The sequence below is a fragment of the Lagenorhynchus albirostris genome, chromosome 2 (genome assembly GCF_949774975.1).
Source record: "Lagenorhynchus albirostris chromosome 2, mLagAlb1.1, whole genome shotgun sequence".
In the NCBI taxonomy this organism is placed as follows: domain Eukaryota; kingdom Metazoa; phylum Chordata; class Mammalia; order Artiodactyla; family Delphinidae; genus Lagenorhynchus; species Lagenorhynchus albirostris.
The window spans coordinates 153,875,180-153,897,077 of NC_083096.1; the positions used below are offsets into that span (position 1 = coordinate 153,875,180).

The 21,898-nt window shown below is 36.3% G+C and overlaps 1 protein-coding gene across 1 annotated transcript in view; it reads right to left on the reverse strand.

Moving 5' to 3' along the window:
• The window catches only part of RLF (RLF zinc finger), an 83,257-nt gene that overhangs the window by 39,601 nt on the left and 21,758 nt on the right, over positions 1-21,898 (reverse strand). The window contains exons 2-5 of the mRNA XM_060140440.1: positions 11,419-11,573; positions 10,408-10,489; positions 6,586-6,718; positions 87-289 (exon numbers count right to left, since the gene is read on the reverse strand). Of these exons, the coding sequence (XP_059996423.1) occupies positions 87-289; positions 6,586-6,718; positions 10,408-10,489; positions 11,419-11,573 (573 nt within the window). The remainder of the gene's footprint in view (positions 1-86; positions 290-6,585; positions 6,719-10,407; positions 10,490-11,418; positions 11,574-21,898) is intronic.

Below are 21,898 nucleotides of genomic sequence, written 5' to 3' on the forward strand. Positions count from 1 at the left end.
ATTTCAGCCTGGCATACAACAATTATTAAAATCTATTAAATTCATAGTTAGTGTGAATGACAACAGCAGTTATTTGCTTTACTTACCTCCTTAATAGCATCTTCATTAGGAAGAATGGAACATAAGCACGTCATATAGGCTTGCTGAAAAGATGACACATTTGAAATTTCTTTAGATTCTGCACATAGTTTTGATAAAGCAGTAGCCTGGGGGATGCAGTTAGATTTCAACAAATGTTTTATTCGCATTTGCAGAAAGAAAGGTCCTTCTTGTGCAATCAATTTATTGACTAGAAAAAAGGAAAAATAAAACAGTTTGATAACATACCACATTACATGTCAAGGTTGTAAAGATGAAAGTTTGATATCTTCTGTTGTTGCTTATTTTTAGTGGACAAAAAGTCAGCTGATATAACTGGAAGTTTATTCTGATCTCAGTACTCATCTAACAGAGCAAAGAGCAAAATTAATGTTGCTAATTATTCCCACATTACTTAGTAGTTTTATTTTGAACACCATACCTTTTAAAAAAGCTACTACTAACATTTCATCAAAATTCATTCTTTCACCTTCTCCTCCCTCACTTTCTTATAAGGATAGTAAGGAACAATGAAATGAACTATAAACTTAAGTACAAGGCAAAAAGGCAAGTATCCTGTGTAATATTAACAACTACCACTTGTACACTTATGAGGTACCAAGCTTTAAGCTGACTGTTTTTATATACCTCTCATTTATTCTTCACACCACCACCAAGGCAAGTATTGTTATCCCCAGTTTAAGGTTAGGAAAATTAATACTCAGAGAAATTAGGTAACTTGCCAAGGATTCCAAAGCCAGTGGTGGTCTTTCCTCTAAACCAGGCATTTCTCAAAGTGTGTTCCACCGACCAAAAGACCTGAGAGATAGTCCTAGAAAAAAAAAGGATTCCTTGGTCAAATCTCTGAACAGTCCTGCAATGAAGAAAACTGTTCACTTTTATTTAACCCAAGGTTTCCCAAACTGATTTGACCAGAGAACCCTTTTACACATATCATTAGCACAACGTAAAATCTACGTTCCTGGTTCAGTACACACTTTGGAAAATGCTGCTCTGAGCAGTACTCAATATTAAGCACCTGAACACAGATTTGTACAGTGTTCTGGACAAGCCCTCGATTTACAAATAGTAAATACTTAACAAGTGTGTGGCATCGTTACACAGTATTATTTAAAGAACAGAGGTGGGAATATACATGTCAAGATGAGTGGCAAGCAAACAAACTGCTTTAGGTGGTTCACCTAAAACGGTGTTCCTTAAACTCAAAAGTGCCTTCTGAATCACCAGGGGAATTGTAGTAGAATGCAGATGCTAATTCAGTAGGTCTGGGATGGGACCTGAGACTGTGCTTTTCTAATAAGCCTCTCAGGTAATAGCCATGCTACTAGGTCTACAGGCCACATGTGGAATAGAAATCATTAATATTAATGATAAACCACCAGGACGGTGGGGAGGGGAGGGAGAGACCACTGGCCCAATCTTAACTACACATCAGAATCAACTGTAGAGATTTAAAAATTCTCTTTTGTAAAAAAATGGGTAACACCATATATGCAAACGACACAAAATTCAAAAGGCACACCAAAACGTATACAGTTAAAAGTTGTCTCCCTCCTACTCTGACTCCAGTCCCCTAGTCTCTCTCCCCAAGAAACAATAATCATTTCCAATTTTTTGTTTATCCTTCCAGAAACATTCTTAGTACAGAAGACGTATTTCTTTTCCCACTTACTATATCATACAGGTCATTCTATCACATCACTGTACATTGAGAGCTACCTCAATACTTTTAACAAATAAGCATTGTTCCACTGTAGGGATATAATTAATTTAACCAATCCCCTCCTGATACACTTGCAAGTTGTTTCCAATCTTTGACAACTGTCAATAATGCTACAATCTACAGTCCTGTACAAAGGCCATTTCACACATGCACGACTGTATCTATAGCAAAAATTCCTAGAAGTGAAATTACTGCCAAATTAATCTCCAGAGAGTGTACCAATTTACACTCCCAGCACTTATAGGTGGAAGGTGCCTGTTTCCTGTGGCACTTCAAAAAGGTCTGTATTCCAGAGCTCCAACCCTGGAGATTTTGATTTAGCAGGTAGTGCCTGGACCTTGGGGGGGTGTGTGTGTGTTTTGGTTTTAAATTCCATAGATACTCTAATACACAGTCAAGGTCAAAAGGCATGGACAGAAAATAGATCATTTGCATTTGGACTTTTCTCTATTTTAGTCCCACAAGCACTAAATCCCACAAAATGAACTCACAATCATATCTCAAATAGCTCCTTGTTCCTTACTTCTATTTTCAGTAATGGTATTCTCTCAATCATAAATAAATGAAATTTTGGCATTATCCTTCCTTGCCAACTCCTTTCCTAAGGAAATCAACTTAGTTACTGTGTCCTAGCAATTCTTTTTAAAATTCTCTCCAACCTAGTTCCTCCATATTATTTCCTGCCACATCTGGCCCCTACATCCTAAACTGCCTAATATCAGATTATGCTCTATTTATCTGCTCTACCAACTTGTATGCATTTTCACAAATCTCACACCTGAAAACAGGCACATTATCTATACAAGCCACTCCCTTCTAAATTCCCACAGCATTTTACTTCTTTTGCCACACTTAGTTTTCTCTTTAAGTACAATAATAAATGATTAGAGTGTATGAAGGTTAAGATCTCAGGTTGTGGAATCACAGAACTGAGGCTGAATCATGACTCTCACATATACTAGCTGTGAAGCCCTTGGAAATTAGTAGACCTGTCTGAGCCTCAAGTTTCTTCATCTATGAAAAGGTTAGTAATATCTACCCCAAAGAGATGAAAGAATCATAAATGAAATACCGGAATGCAAGTAAGACACGAAGCACAGGGCCAGGCAGAGTAAATGCTCAATACTACTTGCTATTATTTGTCCCTGATATCCCCCTTATTACACTGTCAGCAATTTGTGTACAAATACCATGCCTTGTTAACTTTTGTATTCCCTACAGCGCTAAGCACAACGCTTTATATATTACAGATGTTTAATAAAACCATGTATTTAGCAACCAATGGTTATCACTTTAGTCAATCAAAAACTTTTAGATATCTCCTCATCTGGGCCCAGATCCTGCCTCCACAGTTTTAACTACACGGCCTTGGGCATGTGTAATCTCTTGCCTGTTTAATGGATTACAGGAGATAGAAAGCACTAATACCATGCCCATCACATAGCAGGCACTCTATAAATTGTAGCTATTATTTCTATGAGGTAAAACTATTTTACTCAACATATTACAGCCACAGTTAAACCACTATATCAATTTTTAACACACAGATCAGACTTGCATTTTAAAAATCATTTTAAGTTATGTTAAAATCAATACTTAACTGTATTTTTAAAAAGGAAATCCATACATACATTTCAATATTTAAAATGACACAATGAAGTGTACACTAAGATGTCTCACTCCCAACTGTGATCCCTTCTGTATATTATTTTTTCTAAACATTTTAATACAAAAAAAATGTTTAATCATATACCCTCCCTCTCCTCCATCTAGGTTCAACAATTGAACTGTTTTGCCATATTTCTTTATCTAGCTTTTCTTTTTCTCAGCCACTTAAAAGTAAGGTGCAAACATCATGACAGTTTACCTCATATATACTTCAACATGTAAAAAATGGTAACATTTAAGGTCCAGCTAAAAATTTTGTTTTCTTTTTTAACAGAAGAGAGTGTTTTTGTTTTTACTGAAGGCTCAGGTGGCACATGATAATTCATAAAATGGCTTCAGAGGTAGGTAGTAGAAGGGAAAAAATGAACTGGGGTGGGAAAGAAAAACCACCAGGAAGAAGTAAGAGCTGGCTGGTTCCTTCTCAGCTTGATTTAGGGGAGGAAGTTAGTACCTCTGAACAATTAGGATGGATCTCTTCCTTCAACCCTTGGTAGGGGAGAGAAAAAAAAGAACAAAAGGCTGCTGCTTTGGCCCTCCTGAGTCTCAAGAAAAATGGGGAAAAGCCAGTGCTTTGATGTCATGAATTAAGGGGGGAAGGAGGGTGCTGGGTAGGGCACAGGTCAGCTGGAAAAACTAGCAGATACCAGATGGTAGCTCTGGGTTTCCTCTAGTTGGAACCACTCTAGTACAGTGGAAGGGGGGTCTCCAAGGTTGATGGGCCTGAGGTCTTTAGGGCTGTGGGCTGCTGCCATCACCGTTGGAACCAGGGGTGGTTTGTGGGCACTGGGGCTCAAGTCAGGAACCATCAGTGGGGCTGGGCTTGGTCTTGCCAGCCCTATGTTTTGTGGTAGGCTGCTGGGGTGACCTGAGGTAGAAAGGTGTTTGATACCTGGGTGGGAGGACCTGCTCATTTCCCTGACGATCATGGCAGGCAGAAGTGTCAACAATTGGCACTTATTACGTACTTCAGTAATAACTGTTTTTTGGTGGGGACGGGGTTACAAAATTCAAGAATTTGTGGCAGGAAAAATAAAATTCTTATACACTTTTTTTTTAATTCAAAAAACTAAACCAAAAAGCATTTATTGAGTTACTTGGGAGGCTAAACACTTTGTACTTTTATGCTTCTGATTACTATGTTATTGAAAAAAGGCAATTAATGAAATGATAGTCACTGCTTTCTAGCATCAAATATGTTGATATCTGGGCTGCAAGGGCAATGGAGCTATAAAGGAGGCTTTCTAAATCTGTTGACCTGAAATTAGTAAGGGCCAGTTGCAGAAGTAAGCAGGCAACAGGCTGCCCACCACTTATGCTGTGGTTCTCAGAAAAATTCCTTACATATGTAGGTAACCTATACCCATTTAGTTTATAGATAGTGGGTACTTAACTTAATCTTTATTGAATATATAGGATACCATGGGATATTAGGTAAACAGTGCTTCTCCCCATTTCTTGATTTTTTCTATGTGAAAAGAAATTGAGTACTGTTAACTCCTGGGGTGGGAGGGATATATTTGATTAGTACGTTGGGGAAAATAAATTGGGGACATTTAATGCAACTCCATCTTTTCCCTCTGGGGCTTGGGCCTATCTACAAAGGTCATGCATTCTTCACTCCTGGAGCCTTATCTGGACTGGGATCTGCCTAATTCTGGGATCCTTTTGCAACTATTTGGCCCTGTCCTCTAACAACTTTTAATAATAATAAAGGCAATAATTTAGCCTCCACCTGCCTATATTTACAAAAGGATGCCATTTACTGGGAACCTCAACAGAAAACAATAAATAGCAATCTATTTTCTGTTTAACAGCTATTCTCCTTATTCATTTTTTTCTTGTCCGTGTAACTGATAAGCAGTAGAATTATCAGAGGAAAGGGACCAAGAGAAAATCTAAACACTCTTATTATCAATCTTCTGACTATACAGAAAAACCCAAACAGCATGTATACAATAATAGGTGATCAAACTTGGTGAATGAATAAGCTAACTGTAATATTTTAAGATATCAACATTCAAAAGGCCTGTCCTGAGAACTGAACTAAAGATCTATAAAAAATGGGACGTCCCTGGTGGCGCAGCAGTTAAGAATCCACCTGCCAATGCAGGGGACACGAGTTCGAGCCCTGGTCTGGGAAGATCCCACATGCCGTGGAGCAACTAAGCCCATGCACCACAACTACTGAGCCTGTGCTCTAGAGCTCGCGAGCCACAACTGCTGAGCCTCCGTGCCGCAACTACTGAAGCCCGCATGCCTAGAGCCTGTGCTCTGCAACAAGAGAAGCCACCACAATGAGAAGCCCATGCACCGTAAAGAAGAGTAGCCCCTGCTCGCCGCAACTAGAGAAAGCCCGCGCGCAGCAACAAAGATCCAATGCAGCCAAAAATAAATTTTAAAAAAATTTTTTAATAAAATAAAAATTAAAAAAAGATCTATCTAAAGTGTAAATAAAAACTGTTCTGAAACTCATTCTTATCCCAGAAACATACTTAACAGAATGTGATCCTTTTTTTAACTTTCCACTAACTTAAAGCAAATGAAATCATAATTGTTGGACATATAAAATGAGATATTTTGTGTGTCTAAAATGCAAATGTCAACTATGTCAACTCAAACCCATAAATCTTCTGGACTTAAACTGACAACTTTGTAAGAATTTTCTTTCTTTGCATATCTCTATAAAAACGCTAAATTCCAATGTTTCATAAATTTAAAATAAGAAGTAATTTTTTTTCATAATCCTCAGCTGTAGTAACCAGTAAACAAAATATCATTATAAGCAAAGCTCTACTATATACCAAGGACTGGAAGCAGATTATTAATTTCTATCTCAGGAACTCTGCATAAACATTGTCAGTCAATGCAACATTTAAAAACAAGTATAAAGGGATACTTTTAAAACACTACATAAATATTCAAGAATCCTTAAGCAAAACATTAAGTGCTAATGGTTAGTTTTTACTATTCAAAGGATAAGAGAACGATTGGTTATAGATACACAGGTGAAATTCACAAAATTTTAACAGAGAAAAAAATTTTAATTCTCTTAGAACTAAATCCTCCTTCAATAGTCAGTATAGTTTTAAGCTTACCTTCTTCTGTTTCTACTGGCTGTTGAGACAGAATTTTAAGAAGAACAGGGTTTTTCCACACCCCCTCCTTGGTAACGTGAACCAGTATTTGTAGGTTATTATTCCCAAATTCCAATAATGCATCATGTGACTCCTTTAAAAAAAAGAAGAAAAAAAAGCATATCCAGAAAACAGGCAATATAAACAATATAAAAAGTCATTTTGCCCTTTCAATATATCTGAATGTCTATGAAAAGACCTATATCTTGGATTTCCTAAAAATAAATAAGCAGAAAAAAAACTATCCTCAAAGTTTTGTGAAATTCTGTTGCTGCTTTTTAAAAAATGAAACTAGGGCATTTTCACTAAGTTAAAGAGTACCTTTAAAATGTTTTCCTGAATTCTCCTAGGTAAAATGATCACAATTCAATTTCCATCCTTGAATTACTCAATTATTTTAAGGCCACTGGCACAGATTTCTTTTTTTTAAAAAGATTCTGCAGTATTCACACAGGCAACCTATTCCTTCTAACAGAAGTATGACTTAATGACATCTATTGTTATATATCTTTTTAATTGTTTAAATTCTTCTATCAAAGGACTTTAAAAATGATAGATGGCTCCAGGGACTTCCCTGGAGGTCCAGCAGTTGGGACTCTGTGCTACCAAAGCAGGGGCCGCAGGTTCAATCCCTGGTGGGGGAACTGTGATCTCACATGCTGTGCAGCCAAAAAATTTAAAAAGTACACAGAAAAATGACAGATGGCTCTAGCTAAAAGTCATGGAAATGCAAGTTATTAGCTGTCATTCTATCTCCTCAGAAAACAAACAAAATATAACTGCCAATAGTTTATTCTTTAAAATACTTATATACACAAAGGGCGGGGAGGTAAGGGGTCAGAAATTTAACTTGACATAAATAATTAAGCATATATCTCACTGTCCTTTCTTACTAGTGAGGATTATTGGTTGTTTCCATATTCTAAAATTTTAACTTGTTTTCCCTTATTTTAGACTGCTGAAATTCTCAAGGAACATAAGCTTTCACTGGTAGCAGTATTTCTTTGGAAAATAAAATATAGGTTAAAAATGTTCACAGACCTAAGACTATAATCTTATATTCACCTAAATGAAATATAAAAAATAAAGTTCGCTTTTTTCCCCTTAATTTTCATGTCAGAACGACAGGGTTTTAATACACATACACATACACACACACACACACACACACACACACACACACACACACACACGCACCATATACTGAGTTATCTTCTGCTAAGAAAGGTTTTAAAACTGACACTGAAAGTGATATTTCCAAATAACAGTTAACTAACAGCAATATTTAAATGCTATAATTTTCCTTTAATGGCTTGACCTGTCCTCAGGCTTCTTTTTCCTTAACTTAGGACAACAGGCATTTACTTTGCAGTGAAGATGAAGATTCTATGTCAGAATGTGCTGTGTCTGGTTAACATATTTGTAATACCTAACAGCCCTATACCATTACACTTTAGCAGAACACTGTCACCCCCATGATACATAGCAACTAAAATAAAAAGCCACTGTTTGGGTTAAAAACAAAAACAATTTTTTAATTTTTCATCTGTTCAAAATACAGTTTATTCTGAGTAAGAATGATGTGTAATCCTTTATTACATATATATACACATACACATATATATATTATAGCAAAGTTACTTTTAAAAAATAACATTAGGTGGTCCAGTGGTTAGGACTCTGCGTTTCCACTGCAGGGGGCATGGGTTCAACCCCTGGTCAGGGAAGTAAGATCCCACAAGCCTCACAGTGCAGCCAATGAATGAATAAATGAATGAATGAATGAAGAGAGAAGAAGGAAGGAATGAATGAAGGGAGGGAGGGAGGGAGGCAGGCACTTTAAAAAAATAAAAAATAACATTAAATAGAGTCCTTAAAAACTATGGTGGAATTTTAAAAGTAATTTAAAAACTTAGATTTGTTTCTTTTTTAAGGTAAAACTATCCGTATCTTGAAATCTACAATACAGAAATACTAGCACAAGATGTTCACTCTACCACTGTTTACAATAAACAGCAAAGAGATTTGGCCAAATAATTTATGGTGCAACCACATAACAGAATCCCAGGCAGTCATCAAGGGAGAACTACATATGCAATCCTAGATACATGTCCATGTTAAAATCATTAAGTTAAAATAAGTTGCAAAAAAACAGGATCTCATTTTTATTTAAAATTTCATTTCAGAACGTATTTTTATAACCATAATGAAAAGGTCTGGAAGGGTTACACAGCTATAAACAGTGGTTGAGAATTCTCTCTGTGGCCTGCTCTTGTAAAACTATTCTCTTACCAAAAGTATCCTCAAAACTACCTGCTGCCTTACCCATTTATCACCTAAAATAAGAAAACCTCAAGGTTTTATGTTTCAGGTTTCTACAGGGACCATGTCTTATATTTATCTGTACCTCTACTGCATTTATTAAACACATATTCAGAAATGTGAATATATATATCCTAAATGTCTGATAAATACCGGGCAAAGTTACACAGGTCGGAGGGAAGGCAAATATTTTATTCAGGCATACAATCTAAGAAAAGAATGAAGAAATATGAGAGTATTCTCTCTTCAAAGGATACTACTAATAATAATAGTAACAGCCTTAATAAGAATAAGTACACTTGCCCTTCTAGAATGTCGTATGCCAGGACAAAACTACTGGCAGGCAGAATGACAAAATCAACATGCTCTGTATGAAAGATGATTTTAACAGCAGCTGTATGAATATGTGAAGAGTTAGGACATTACAGGGATTAAATCAGGCCAAGAGCATGACAAAGAATTCTTCTCCTCAAACAGAAAATCTAAAGATTAACATTATATCATTTCATTTTGGATTTTTTATCCTAGAGGAAAGAAACTTCCAGATAACGAGGTGTGTCTGTTAACATGCAAATCTTTACTTATGCCTTCATGAAACAAGTGCAAGCTACTATGGAGTTTGTGTCCTCGAGGAAGCAGTTAAACAAAGCAAGCTCTAGGTATTAATCTAGGTGTAACTTTGGGCAAGCTAATTCACCTCTCTATGCCTGTCTCCCCATTTATAAATGGAGATTCAAATGATCTCTACGGTATAAGGTTTGCAATTTGATTAAAAGATACAAAATGTAAAAACAATGTAGAGTACTGTTTGGTACATAATTAATGATAATAAATGAATGGTAGCTATTTACTTAATTATGTCTATTTTCTTTAAATAGTTTTTCTATCTCTACTGGTAACAGGCAAATTTGCTTCCTATTGTTTTTCCTCCTACCTTACTCTCCCCTCCCCAACTTGCTACTTTCTGATCTGCTCATCTAAGAATTCTGATAATCAAGCCAATGTAAGAGCCAACGTAGCTCTCCTGTTGAAAATGCATGCACAGAATCTCTGATGACTATTTTGACGGTTTAAGAGACTTAGCACTGTAAGTCCCTGAAGTGTTAGGGGGAAATTACTAGATAAGTGTACTATCAATGAAGCAAATACTGCTACCTTATAAACATATACAATTTTACATTTTTAATAGCTTTATTCTGCCTAAAACTTTGTGTCTGAAGAATGAAAACTTTTTTTGTTGTTTCTAAGCTATGTAAAGGCTAACAAAACCAAATGATAAGGAAAAAAAAAACTTTTAGCACACTCCCTTCATCTGGAAGGCCTCCTCATTTCATGAACTTACTACCAATATATAATGAATTTGTTTTTGTTCTAAGTTTCCAATTTTAGTTTGCTGGGAGAAATTAACTACATATCTTGAATACCTAAACAGAGACCTTTTTTGAGGCCACATCAACTCACCTGTAAAGACTGAAGGAAGAGTACCCAGGCTTCACATGGCAGTTCACTTTCAGACACTGAAAGCAGTAATTCAAAGCAACTCCTAGAATATGAATAACTAAGTCAGTACATAACGGTGGTTATAGTCATAATCAAGTACAGTATGACAGTGATACTGAATATAAATTTTACATTTATTTAGACTATTTTAAATTTGTTTCTCACTCTTCAAATTTTCATTCAACATTGTTATATTTTCAACTTTAAAAAAGAGAAAAAAGAAAAACTATGAGGCTTTAGAGGAGGAATAATGGGATTATAAAACCAGGAATGTTTATGTTGCAAAATAAAGTATAAAGTTAGAGGTTTGGGGTTTGGGAAAATAGGAAGGAAAACAGGTAAGACCAGAGAAAAATAAAATGGACCACCCAGACTAGAATTTATCCCACCAAACAATCTGCAAACTGAATCAAGGTGATTCCACAACTAAAAACTAACAGCTGTTGTATTTTTTCAATTTGCAAATAAATACATTAAAGGTGTAACTCTGTCTGCTATTAGGCAGCCAAATATTAAAACAGCAGCTAGATTATCATGGACCCTTGGGATGGTAATCTTATACTGTACCCTGATATTTTCTGCTAGTATAATTCTTAGTTCAAATAATATAATTGTATTGCAGAATTTCACAGCATTTCCCCCCAAAGTGTTCCTCAAAGACCACCACAGCTTCCAGATACTCTTGTCACTTCACTTGATCTATTCCTAAGGACAGAGAGAAAATGCATCATTCTAAGCCTGAGTAGGAAAAGAGACTTGAGGCAATTAAAGATTATGTTGCTTGGCTGGACCTTCACTTATACTTTATCTCCTGAAAATGTGAATATAAAGGCTCAGAGCTAAGGAAATTTCATTCAAAGGTATGACCCTGATGTTGCTTTGAACAATGTGATGCCATAGTAAAGAGAAGTCAGGCAAACATTACAACCAAAAATACTCAATTTTAAGAGGGATTTAAGTTCTTAAACTTACAGTACTAATCTGCCAAGCACTAAGAGGACATCTTCGCATTCAGTAGTTAAATATGGGCGAGCACTGGCAAAGCTTTGGATGGCAAGTCGATATACCTCCAGAAGATACACAATATGTTCTGATGCATTCTTGCTGCTTGCATATTGCAATAAGGTCTAAAAAATAAAGTTAGAGTTTTAATTATTAAAAAAAATAAAGACAATGAAACAAACAAGACTATCTTTGTTCTCAAATGCATTACCCCTTCCTTTTTGTCTAACAGATGCATACACCTTTTATTTGCCTTTTTGTTTTTTTAACATCTTTATTGGAGTATAATTGCTTTACAATGGTATTAGTTTCTGCTTTATAACGAAGTGAATCAGTTATACATATACAAATGTTCCCATACCTCTTCCCTCTTGCGTCTCCCTCCCTCCCACCCTCCCTATCCCACCCCTCTAGGTGGTCACAAAGCACCGAGCTGATCTCCCTGTGCTATGCGGCTGCTTCCCACTAGCTATCTATTTTACGTTTGGTAGTGTATATATGTCCATGCCACTCTCTCACTTTGTCACAGCTTACCCTTCCCCCTCCCCATATCCTCAAGTTCATTCTCTAGTAGGTCTGTGTCTTTATTCCCATCTTACCCCTAGGTTCTTCATGACCTTTTTTTTTCCCCTTAGATTCCATACATATGTGTTAGCATACGGTATTTGTTTTTCTCTTTCTGACTTACTTCACTCTGTATGACAGACTCTAGGTCCATCCACCTCATTACAAATAGCTCAATTTCATTTCTTTTTATGGCTGAGTAATATTCCATTGTATATATGTGCCACATCTTCTTTATCCATTCATCTGTTGATGGACACTTAGGTTGCTTCCATGTCCTGGCTATTGTAAATAGAGCTGCAATGAACATATTGGTACATGACTCTTTTTGAATTATGGTTTTCTCAGGGTATATACCCAATAGTGGGATTGCTGGGTCGTATGGTAGTTCTATTTGTAGTTTTTTTAAGGAATCTCCATACTGTTCTCCATAGTGGCTGTATCAATTTACATACCCACCAACTGTGCAACTGTGTTCCCTTTTCTCCACACCCTCTCCAGCATTTACTGTTTGTAGATTTTTTTGATGATGGCCATTCTGACCGGTGTGAGATGATATCTCATTGCAGTTTTGATTCGCATCTGGTTTGTTTAGAGGATTCTATTTTCATCACTTAATGAATTGTTTCTGCTGAGTTAAAGAAAAGGCAGACTGCTCTTTTGACATGAGAATAAATCTAAGAATAAAGCCATAAAACGCCTATAGTTGTTCTCACTAGAGGTCTGGAGTTACCATCTCTGAAATTCAGTAGCGTTTCATTAATACAACATTAAATTGAACACCAACCATGTGCCAATACACTGGGTATACAAGGATAAGAATATGATCCCTGACTTACACAAGAGACTTATTGCTGAGTGTAGCCCTCTCAGCTCTTTTTTCTACACACGTAGAACTTATTAGGCTTAATTTATACTTACCAATTTATAAAAGGTTGAGGTTTTTATTTTTAATGAAGTTTATTTCAAAAACTAATATACATGCCAAATGCCAGTTCATTTGTTTACAACGGGGGACAGTCATATTACCACCTATGGTCCCCATTCCCCATACTTTGACATAAGAGGTTATCTGGTGAGTTTAAAATCTAAAAAAAAGGAAAACACAACCACAATAAAGCCTGATAAATTACATGTGTTCAAATGACGACAGAAAGCTGGCTTCTGTTCTCTTTGGACAGTGTGGAAAATCTGCCAAATTCTGGTTTGGGGTCTCTCTTTCTAGGTTCCACAAAGTTGCTCTCCCTACTATTAATATATTTCTTTCCTCTAACAACTGAATAGGTTTTGCTTATGCTTAACTGATACATCTCGTTAGGTTAAGACTTGAATTGTGCAAGTTTTCCCCCCCTAGAACACACATTCTGACTGGGCTAGGGAGTTAAGGCTACTTCAATAATAATTTCTTCTAACTTCCTGTCTTCTGATTTTTCTGCTTAGCGAACTACCAATAGCTGTGGTGGCACTGCAGGATTCCACTGATCTTCTGCAGTTTTTTCTGCAGTTTTCACAATAACAGCCCCTATATCTGTTCTGATAATTAAGAACTGACTAGTCTTGATTATTTAAAACAAACAAACAAACTTAACAGGGAAATATATGATCAACCATTATACCACATACAGTAAAAGCTCTCTTAACTAACACACTGGATTATCTGATCTTTGCATACTTGAATGATCAAGCCAGTTAAGCTATTTTAGTACACCCATTTCAATTCAGTATCTTGCTGCTTTATCACAGTCACTTTAGAGAAGTGGACTCTTTCTGTATTTTCAGAAAAGCATTATGTCCCCATCTAATCAAATCCCAAATTTTAGTAAAATAAGAAAAAAAAATAATAACAGGATCATAAAACTGACCCCACAACAATCCTTTCTAGCTAAAACAGTGAAGAGAAGGAATGCAGAATCATGTGCTTATCAGTTACATAAAAAAGATTTCACATAATCTCTCTGAAGAAATTTATTAAAATCTATGTCAGAAAGAGATTGTTTTAGATCAGCAAATTACTTACTGTCTGCATTGGTTAATCTGAAAACCAGAGGGCTTTACAAATTTATATTCAGTAGCAGATTTTATGCTCCGGAGGTCAGATTTATCTTATCAATCTTTACAGGCCTAACACTCTTCTACCCCCTTCCATCTCCATAGGACATTCAAGTCTCATTAAATACTTACTGAATAAATTTACCATTTTACTGAATAAACTCATCATTCTATTCATTTGACAAATACTTTTTTGAGCGCCTACTCTAGTAAGGAGTTAGGTACTGGGGGGAAAGAGATGGGGGCCTATCCTCGTGGAGCTTTCAGAATGAGTCAACACAGCATGATAGTTGAAACCACACATGCAAATTAACCAACTACTGGCTAAAGTATGCAAAGAGAAGGGCATAGTGCATACAGATGAGGTTATTCTTTCCACAGTCCACCTTCCCACTCAGAAGCTCCTGCCACCAATCTAGTATTTTCTGACACAGACATTCCAATAAGACTCCCAACAAGTTACACAATTTCAAAGATTCAATACCCCATGACTATTTATGTTTACGTTTTTCCCTATACTGATTTATATATTTTTTATATTCCTAAATGTTTTCCCCCCTTACATGTTAATCACATTAAGGAGGTGTCCTTAACATGTCCACTATGAGCATACTCTGGACATTGGAAGAATCACTGGAACAATCTTCATTATCATCTTTTTTAAAAATGCAAGATGAAACTGAATGAATTACAGCCATCCAAATGACATTTTAAGTACCTCATGTAAACAAAATTCCATCAGAAGCAGAAAAGAAAAATGGAAGTCTCTTATTTTTCTTTAGACATTTAAATTTTAGACACCAACAAAACTGAATAAGAAAGGGGCAATAAATGATAACTATGACTCCCTCAAGTTCACTGGCATTCTTCAGAGACCAAATTAATGGCCTCTTCTCTTTGTTTCAGTAAATGCATTTACGCTACAAAAGCTTACTATGTGGCAATACTGTGCTGGGTACTAGAGATGAAGACTCTTATCCTGCCCTTAAAGAACTAAATACACTGAGAGGTCAGATAAATTAGCCCAATCAGGTACCATCTTTGATTATTTTAAACATTCTTACTGGGGTGCTCTCATTCATATCCAAGGCAGATTATCTCTCAAGTCCTTGCTATATACCTCAAATGCCTGTTAGACATTTCCATCTGGATGTCCTAGTCAAATCTAAAATTCAACATGTTGAAAACAAACATCTTCCCCAGCAAATATGTTCTTCCTCCTATGTTCCATCTGCTTCTTTTCAGGAGCCAGAGCTAAAAAAACCTGTCCTTGAAACCACCACACCAAAGTTTGCTGATTCAACTGCAGAAATACCTTTGTCTGTGATCTTATGCTTTATTTCTACAGACAGTAACCTAGACCAGGCCCCCAACATCCCTCACCTGGAATGCTACAACAGTTTACTTCTCTAGGCTAAATATCCTCCAGTTCTGTGTATGTGTTGTAGTCATAACGTATTTGTACCCCAAAAAATTAATGCACAGGGAAAATAACTAGAAGGAACTCAGCTAATACGGTTATTAGCACTGGAGTAGTAGTAGGATTATAAACAATTTTCTATCATTTTTATAATTTTCTGAAATTCTTCCCAAATTTTCTTTAATAAGTATTATGTTTACAGTGAAGGAAAGAATCTCTTCCCTATCCCAATTCTATCTATATTCCTCACTACATGGTTTCACACATTCCTTACTACATGGTTTCAAAGAGACTGGTAGCATCCTATTCTCTGAAACTATCAAGGAAGGAGAATTCTTTTCTTCATGATGGTCATATTTTATGCAGGGATGCATTCCAATTTAAAACTCAAATGGTTCAAGACTAATTTTTCTGGTGGAATAACCATAGTTATTGTTTTTGAGCACACAGTATGCACTAGGTATCTTCCTAAGAGCTTTACATGCTACGAACATTTAATACAACAACCTGAAGAGCTAGGTGATTTATCATCAGCTCATTTTTTTTTTTTACATCTTTATTGGAGTATAATTGCTTTACAATGGTGTGTCAGTTTCTGCTTTATAACAAAGTGAATCAGTTATACATATACATATGTTCCCATATCTCTTCCCTCTTGCATCTCCCCTCCTCCCACCCTCCCTATGCCACCCCTCTATGTGGTCACAAAGCACCGAGCTGATCTCCCTGTGCTATGCGGCTGCTTCCCACTAGCTATCTATTTTACGTTTGGTAGTGTATATATGTCCATGCCACTCTCTCACTTTGTCACAGCTTACCCTTTCCCCTCCCCATATCCTCAAGTCCATTCTCTAGTAGGTCTGTGTCTTTATTCCTGTCTTACCCTAGGTTCTTCATGACATTTTTTTCCCTTAAATTCCATATATATGTGTTAGCATACGGTATTTGTCTTTCTCTTTCTGACTTACTTCACTCTGTATGACAGACTCTAGGTCCATCCACCTCATTACAAATAGCTCAATTTTGTTTCTTTTTATGGCTGAGTAATATTCCATTGTATATATGTGCCACATCTTCTTTATCCATTCATCCGATGATGGATACTTAGGTTGTTTCCATGTCCTGGCTATTGTAAATAGAGCTGCAATGAACATTTTGGTACATGACTCTTTTTGAATTATGGTTTTCTCAGGGTATATACCCAATAGTGGGATTGCTGGGTCATATGGTAGTTCTATTTTTAGTTTTTTAAGGAACCTCCATACTGTTCTCCACAGTGGCTGTACTAATTCACATTCCCACCAGCAGTGCAAGAGTGTTCCCTTTTCTCCACACCCTCTCCAGCATTTATTGTTTCTAGATTTTTTGATGATGGCCATTCTGACTGGTGTGAGATGGTATCTCAGTGTAGTTTTGATTTGCATTTCTCTAATGATTAATGATGTTGAGCATTCTTTCATGTGTTTGTTGGCAGTCTGTATATCTTCTTTGGAGAAATGTCTATTTAGGTCTTCTGCCTGTTTTTGGATTGGGTTGTTTGTTTTTTTGTTATTGAGCTGCATGAGCTGCTTGTAAACTTTGGAGATTAATCCTTTGTCAGTTGCTTCATTTGCAAATATTTTCTCCCATTCCGAGGGCTGTCTTTCGGTCTTGTTTATGATTTCCTTTGCTGTGCAAAAGCTTTGCAGTTTCGTTAGGTCCCATTTGTTTATTTTTGTTTTTAATTTCCATTACTCTAGGAGGTGGGTCAGAAAGGATCTTGCTGTGATTTATGTCATAGAGTGTTCTGCCTATGTTTTCCTCTAAGAGTTTGATAGTTTCTGGCCTTACATTTAGGTGTTTAATCCATTTTGAGCTTATTTCTGTGTATGGTGTTAGGGTGTGATCTAATCTCATACTTTTACATGTACCTGTCCAGTTTTCCCAGCACCACTTACTGAAGAGGCTGTCCTTTCTCCACTGTACATTCCTGCCTCCTTTATCAAAGATAAGGTGACCATATGTGCGTGGGTTTATCTCTGGGCTTTCTATCCTGTTCCATTGATCTATCTTTCTGGTTTTGTGCCAGTACCATACTGTCTTGATTACTGTAGCTTTGTAGTATAGTCTGAAGTCAGAGAGCCTGATTCCTCCAGCTTCACTTTTCATTCCCAAGATTGCTTTGGCTATTCAGGGTCTTTTGTGTTTCCATACAAATTATGAAATTTTTTGTTCTAGTTCTGTGAAAAATGCCAGTGGTAGTTTGATAGGGATTGCACTGAATCTGTAGATTGCTTTGGGTAGTAGAGTCATTTTCACAATGTTGATTTTTCCAATCCAAGAACATGGTATATCTTTCCATCTATTTGTATCATCTTTAATTTCTTTCATCAGTGTCTTATAATTTTCTGCATACAGGTCTTTCGTCTCCTTAGGTAGGTTTATTCCTAGATATTTTATTCTTTTTGTTGCAATGGTAAATGGGAGTGTTTTCTTGATTTCACTTTCAGATTTTTCATCATTAGTGTATAGGAATGCCAGAGATTTCTGTGCATTAATTTTGTATCCTGCTACTTTACCAAATTCATTGATTAGCTCTAGTAGTTTTCTGGTAGCATCTTTAGGATCCCCTATGTATAGTATCATGTCACGTGCAAACAGTGACAGCTTTATTTCTTCTTTTCCGATTTGGATTCCTTTTATTTCCTTTTCTTCTCTGATTGCTGTGGCATCAGCTCATTTTTAAAATGGGGAAACCAAAGCACAGAGAGATTAAGTTATTTTCCAAAAGACACCTGGTATTAAATGTTAGGATCTGAACTAGTGTCATCTGACTCCAGAGCCCACACTTAATTACTGTGCTACAAGACTTTTCAGAATGCACAATTCTACAACTATTTTAGGTGTGTTTTAAAACTCTACTTTCCCCACCAGGGGTTAACTTTAATCTTTTACAGCAAGTAGTATCATGGTCATCATTTGGCCTTCTTCCTGAGAGTTTACAACATTTAATTTCCATTTAAAATGACTGCTTCTGGGGAAAGTTTTCCAGCAATAGTGCTGATTAATACTCCACAGTTCAGAATGCTGGTGGTTCACAAAGAAATGACAAAAAATATCTGGTACTTGTTAAAGCTGCATGTCCTATGGCAACAGGAAATTATGTGACTTTTAATAGAGGAGGATTTTCATTATTTCAAATTTTGCACATAAAACGAGAAATCTTACTGATTTTAATTTCTCAACTCGTGAAATTCCCAGAATTACATAAATTTGAGTAAAATGTGATTGCACTATGACAGACAGGCTTTCAGCAGGGGATAGCACTTGAGCTGGATTTCTGAGGTACGGGTCAAGTTTGAAAATTCAAAAGTGAGGGGAACAGGATTCCAAGTAGACAGTAACTTGAACAAAGTCAGAAAAGACCAATAGAACAGATAGGGCAAACAGTGACAAGACTTTACACCCGTTGGTGAGGAAGCACGGGAGGTTTCCCTAGAAGAGACTAAGCTGGGTGTGAGATGGAATGGGAAGAGAACAGCTGGCTGCTTACATTCAGAAAGTGGCCAGAGTAAATTACAACTTTTAAGTCTTTTACATATGTTGCTATTAGGCCCCACCTCACACTTTCTATATTGGTTACAGTTGTTTTTTTAAAATCTAGAAATATTACTTACTTATTACTCTATCTACCTACCTATTCATCTATCCTGGATTCAGTTCATCATCCCAGCCTACCAAGATTATTTTTAGATAGTAATTCTGTCATGGGATTTAACTATGCTTTCTAACTTCATTTCATTTTCAAAAATATCTTTTGCTGTTTTTTCATAAAATTAATATCCTTTATTGTTTAAGAAATATGGATCAACAGAGAAGTAAAAATAAAAATGTCAACAATCTACACTATCACTACCCAAAAGTAGACCACTGTTAACAGGTAATATTAAGTTTGAGGGCTTTTTAATGCCTAAATAGCAGTATTTTAATGGACTCAAACTATACATTGTTTTGTAAAATTTTCTTCAACATCAGTATTTTTATAGTTCATGTGTGTATCACAGTTTATTACTCAAGTCCCTGTTTCTGGGCATGATGGTTTCTAACTCTGCATTATTATATATAATATTTAGGACAATGTTCTATAAATGGAATTGCTGGGTCAAAGGATGCATAATTCTTAAGACTACATAGTGCCAAATTCTGCACCAGAAAATTTGTTCCAATTTACATTCCTATTATTTATGTAAGATAGTAACAGACTGAGGAACTGTCACAATTATTGTACATTACAACCTAAATACAACTTTTTGAGGGTCAACTGGATAAGGGAAATACATTATTTTGTTTATTCAATTTATCATCTTTTCATTACTACTGTGGTTGAATGAAAATTTTCATGTTTCCTTTACAGCACCCATATGGTATCTTCATTTCAGTTATCAATAACAGTAAGGAAGAGAGCTTGGATGAGAACAGCATCAACAGTTAATCTTCCCAAAAAACTGAAGAGGTAATACATCCTAGCTCATTCTATGAGGCCAGCATTACCTTGATACAAAAGCCAGACAAAGACTACAAGTAAAGAAAACTACAGATCCATAGGCCTTATGAACACTGATACAAAAATCATCAACAAAATACTAGCAAACTGAATTCAATGCCATATTAAAATGGATTATACACTATGACCAAGTGGGATTTATTCCTGGAATGCAAGGATGGTAAAGCATATAAAAATCAATTAGTGCACTACACCACGTTAAGAGCATGAAGGGAAAAAACCTCACATGATCACCTCCACTGATGAAGAGTGTTTGAAAAATTCAACAATCTTTCATGCATGATTAAAAAAAAAAAACACTCAACAAACTAGGAGTAGAAGAAAATTACCTCCACATAATATAGACCATGAATGAAAAACCCTAACATTATATTCAATGGTGAAAGACTAAAAGCTTTTCCTTTAAGGTCAGGAAGAAGGATATCCACATTCACCATTTCTATTCAATACAGTACTGGAGGTCCTAGTGAGAGCAATTAGGCAAGAAAAAGAAATAAAAGGCATCCAAATTGGAAAGAAAAATACAGTATCACTGTTTGCAGATGACATGATTTTACATATATTAAATATTCCACACCAAAAAAACTATTCATATAAACAAGTTCAGCAAAGTTGCAGGATATAAAATCAACATACAAAAACCAGTTGTGTTTTTTGTTCTTGGCCACGCCGCACAGCTTGCAGGATCTTAGTTCCACAACCAGGGATCAAACCCGGGTCCACAGCAGTGAAACCACACAGTCCTAACAACTGGACTGCCAGGGAATTCCCTCAGTTGTCGTTTTATACACTAACAATAAATAATCTGAAAAGGAAGTTAACTATTCCATTTACAATCACATCAAAAAAACAGGAATAAACCAAGGAAGTGAAAGACTGGCACACTGAAAACTATTAGAACTTGATGAGGGGGCTTCCCTAGTGGCACAGTGGTTAAGAATCCGCCTGCCAATGCAGGGGATACGGGTTCGAGCCCTGGTCCGGGAAGATCCCACATGCCGCGAAGCAACTAAGCCCATGCGCCACAACTACTGAGCCTGCGCTCTAGAGTCCACGAGCCACAACTACTGAGCCTGAGTGCCACAACTACTGAAGCCCGCGTGCCTAGAGCATGTGCTCCACAACAACAGAAGCCACTGCAAGGAGAAGCCAGCACACCACAATGAAGAGTAGCCCCCGCTCACAGCAACTAGAGAAAGTCTGCGCACAGCCACGAAGACCCAGTGCAGCAGCAATCAATCAATCAATAAATTTATATATTAAAAAAACTTGAAGAGAGATATTAAAGAAGACACAAATAAATGGCAAGACATGTCATGAAAATGTCCACGGATTGAAATACAATATTGTTAAGATGTCAATACTATACAAAGCAACCCACAGATTCAATGCAATCCCTATCAAAATCCCAGTGACTTTTTTTGGGGGGGTAGAAATAGAAAAATCCATCCTAAAATTAACATAGAATCTCAAGGGACCTTGAACTGCCAAAACAAACTTGAAAAAGAAGAATGAAGTTGTAAATCTGATACTTTCTGATTTCAAAATTTACTACAAAGCTACAGTAATCAAAGCAGTGTGTACTCAAGTAAAGACGGACACACAGACCAATGAAATAGAGCAGTCCAGAAATAAACCCTCGCATATATGGTCAAATGATTTTCCAGGGTGCCAAGACCATTCAGTGGGGGAAAGGACAGTCTTTTAAACAAACGGTGTTGGGAAAATTGAATATCCATATGCAAAAGAATTAGACTCTTACCTTATACCATAAATTAGCTCAAAATAGATCTAAGATCAGACTGCAAAGGCAAAAGAAATAAAAGCAAAAATAAACAAATGGGACCTAATGAAACTTAAAAACTTTTGCACAG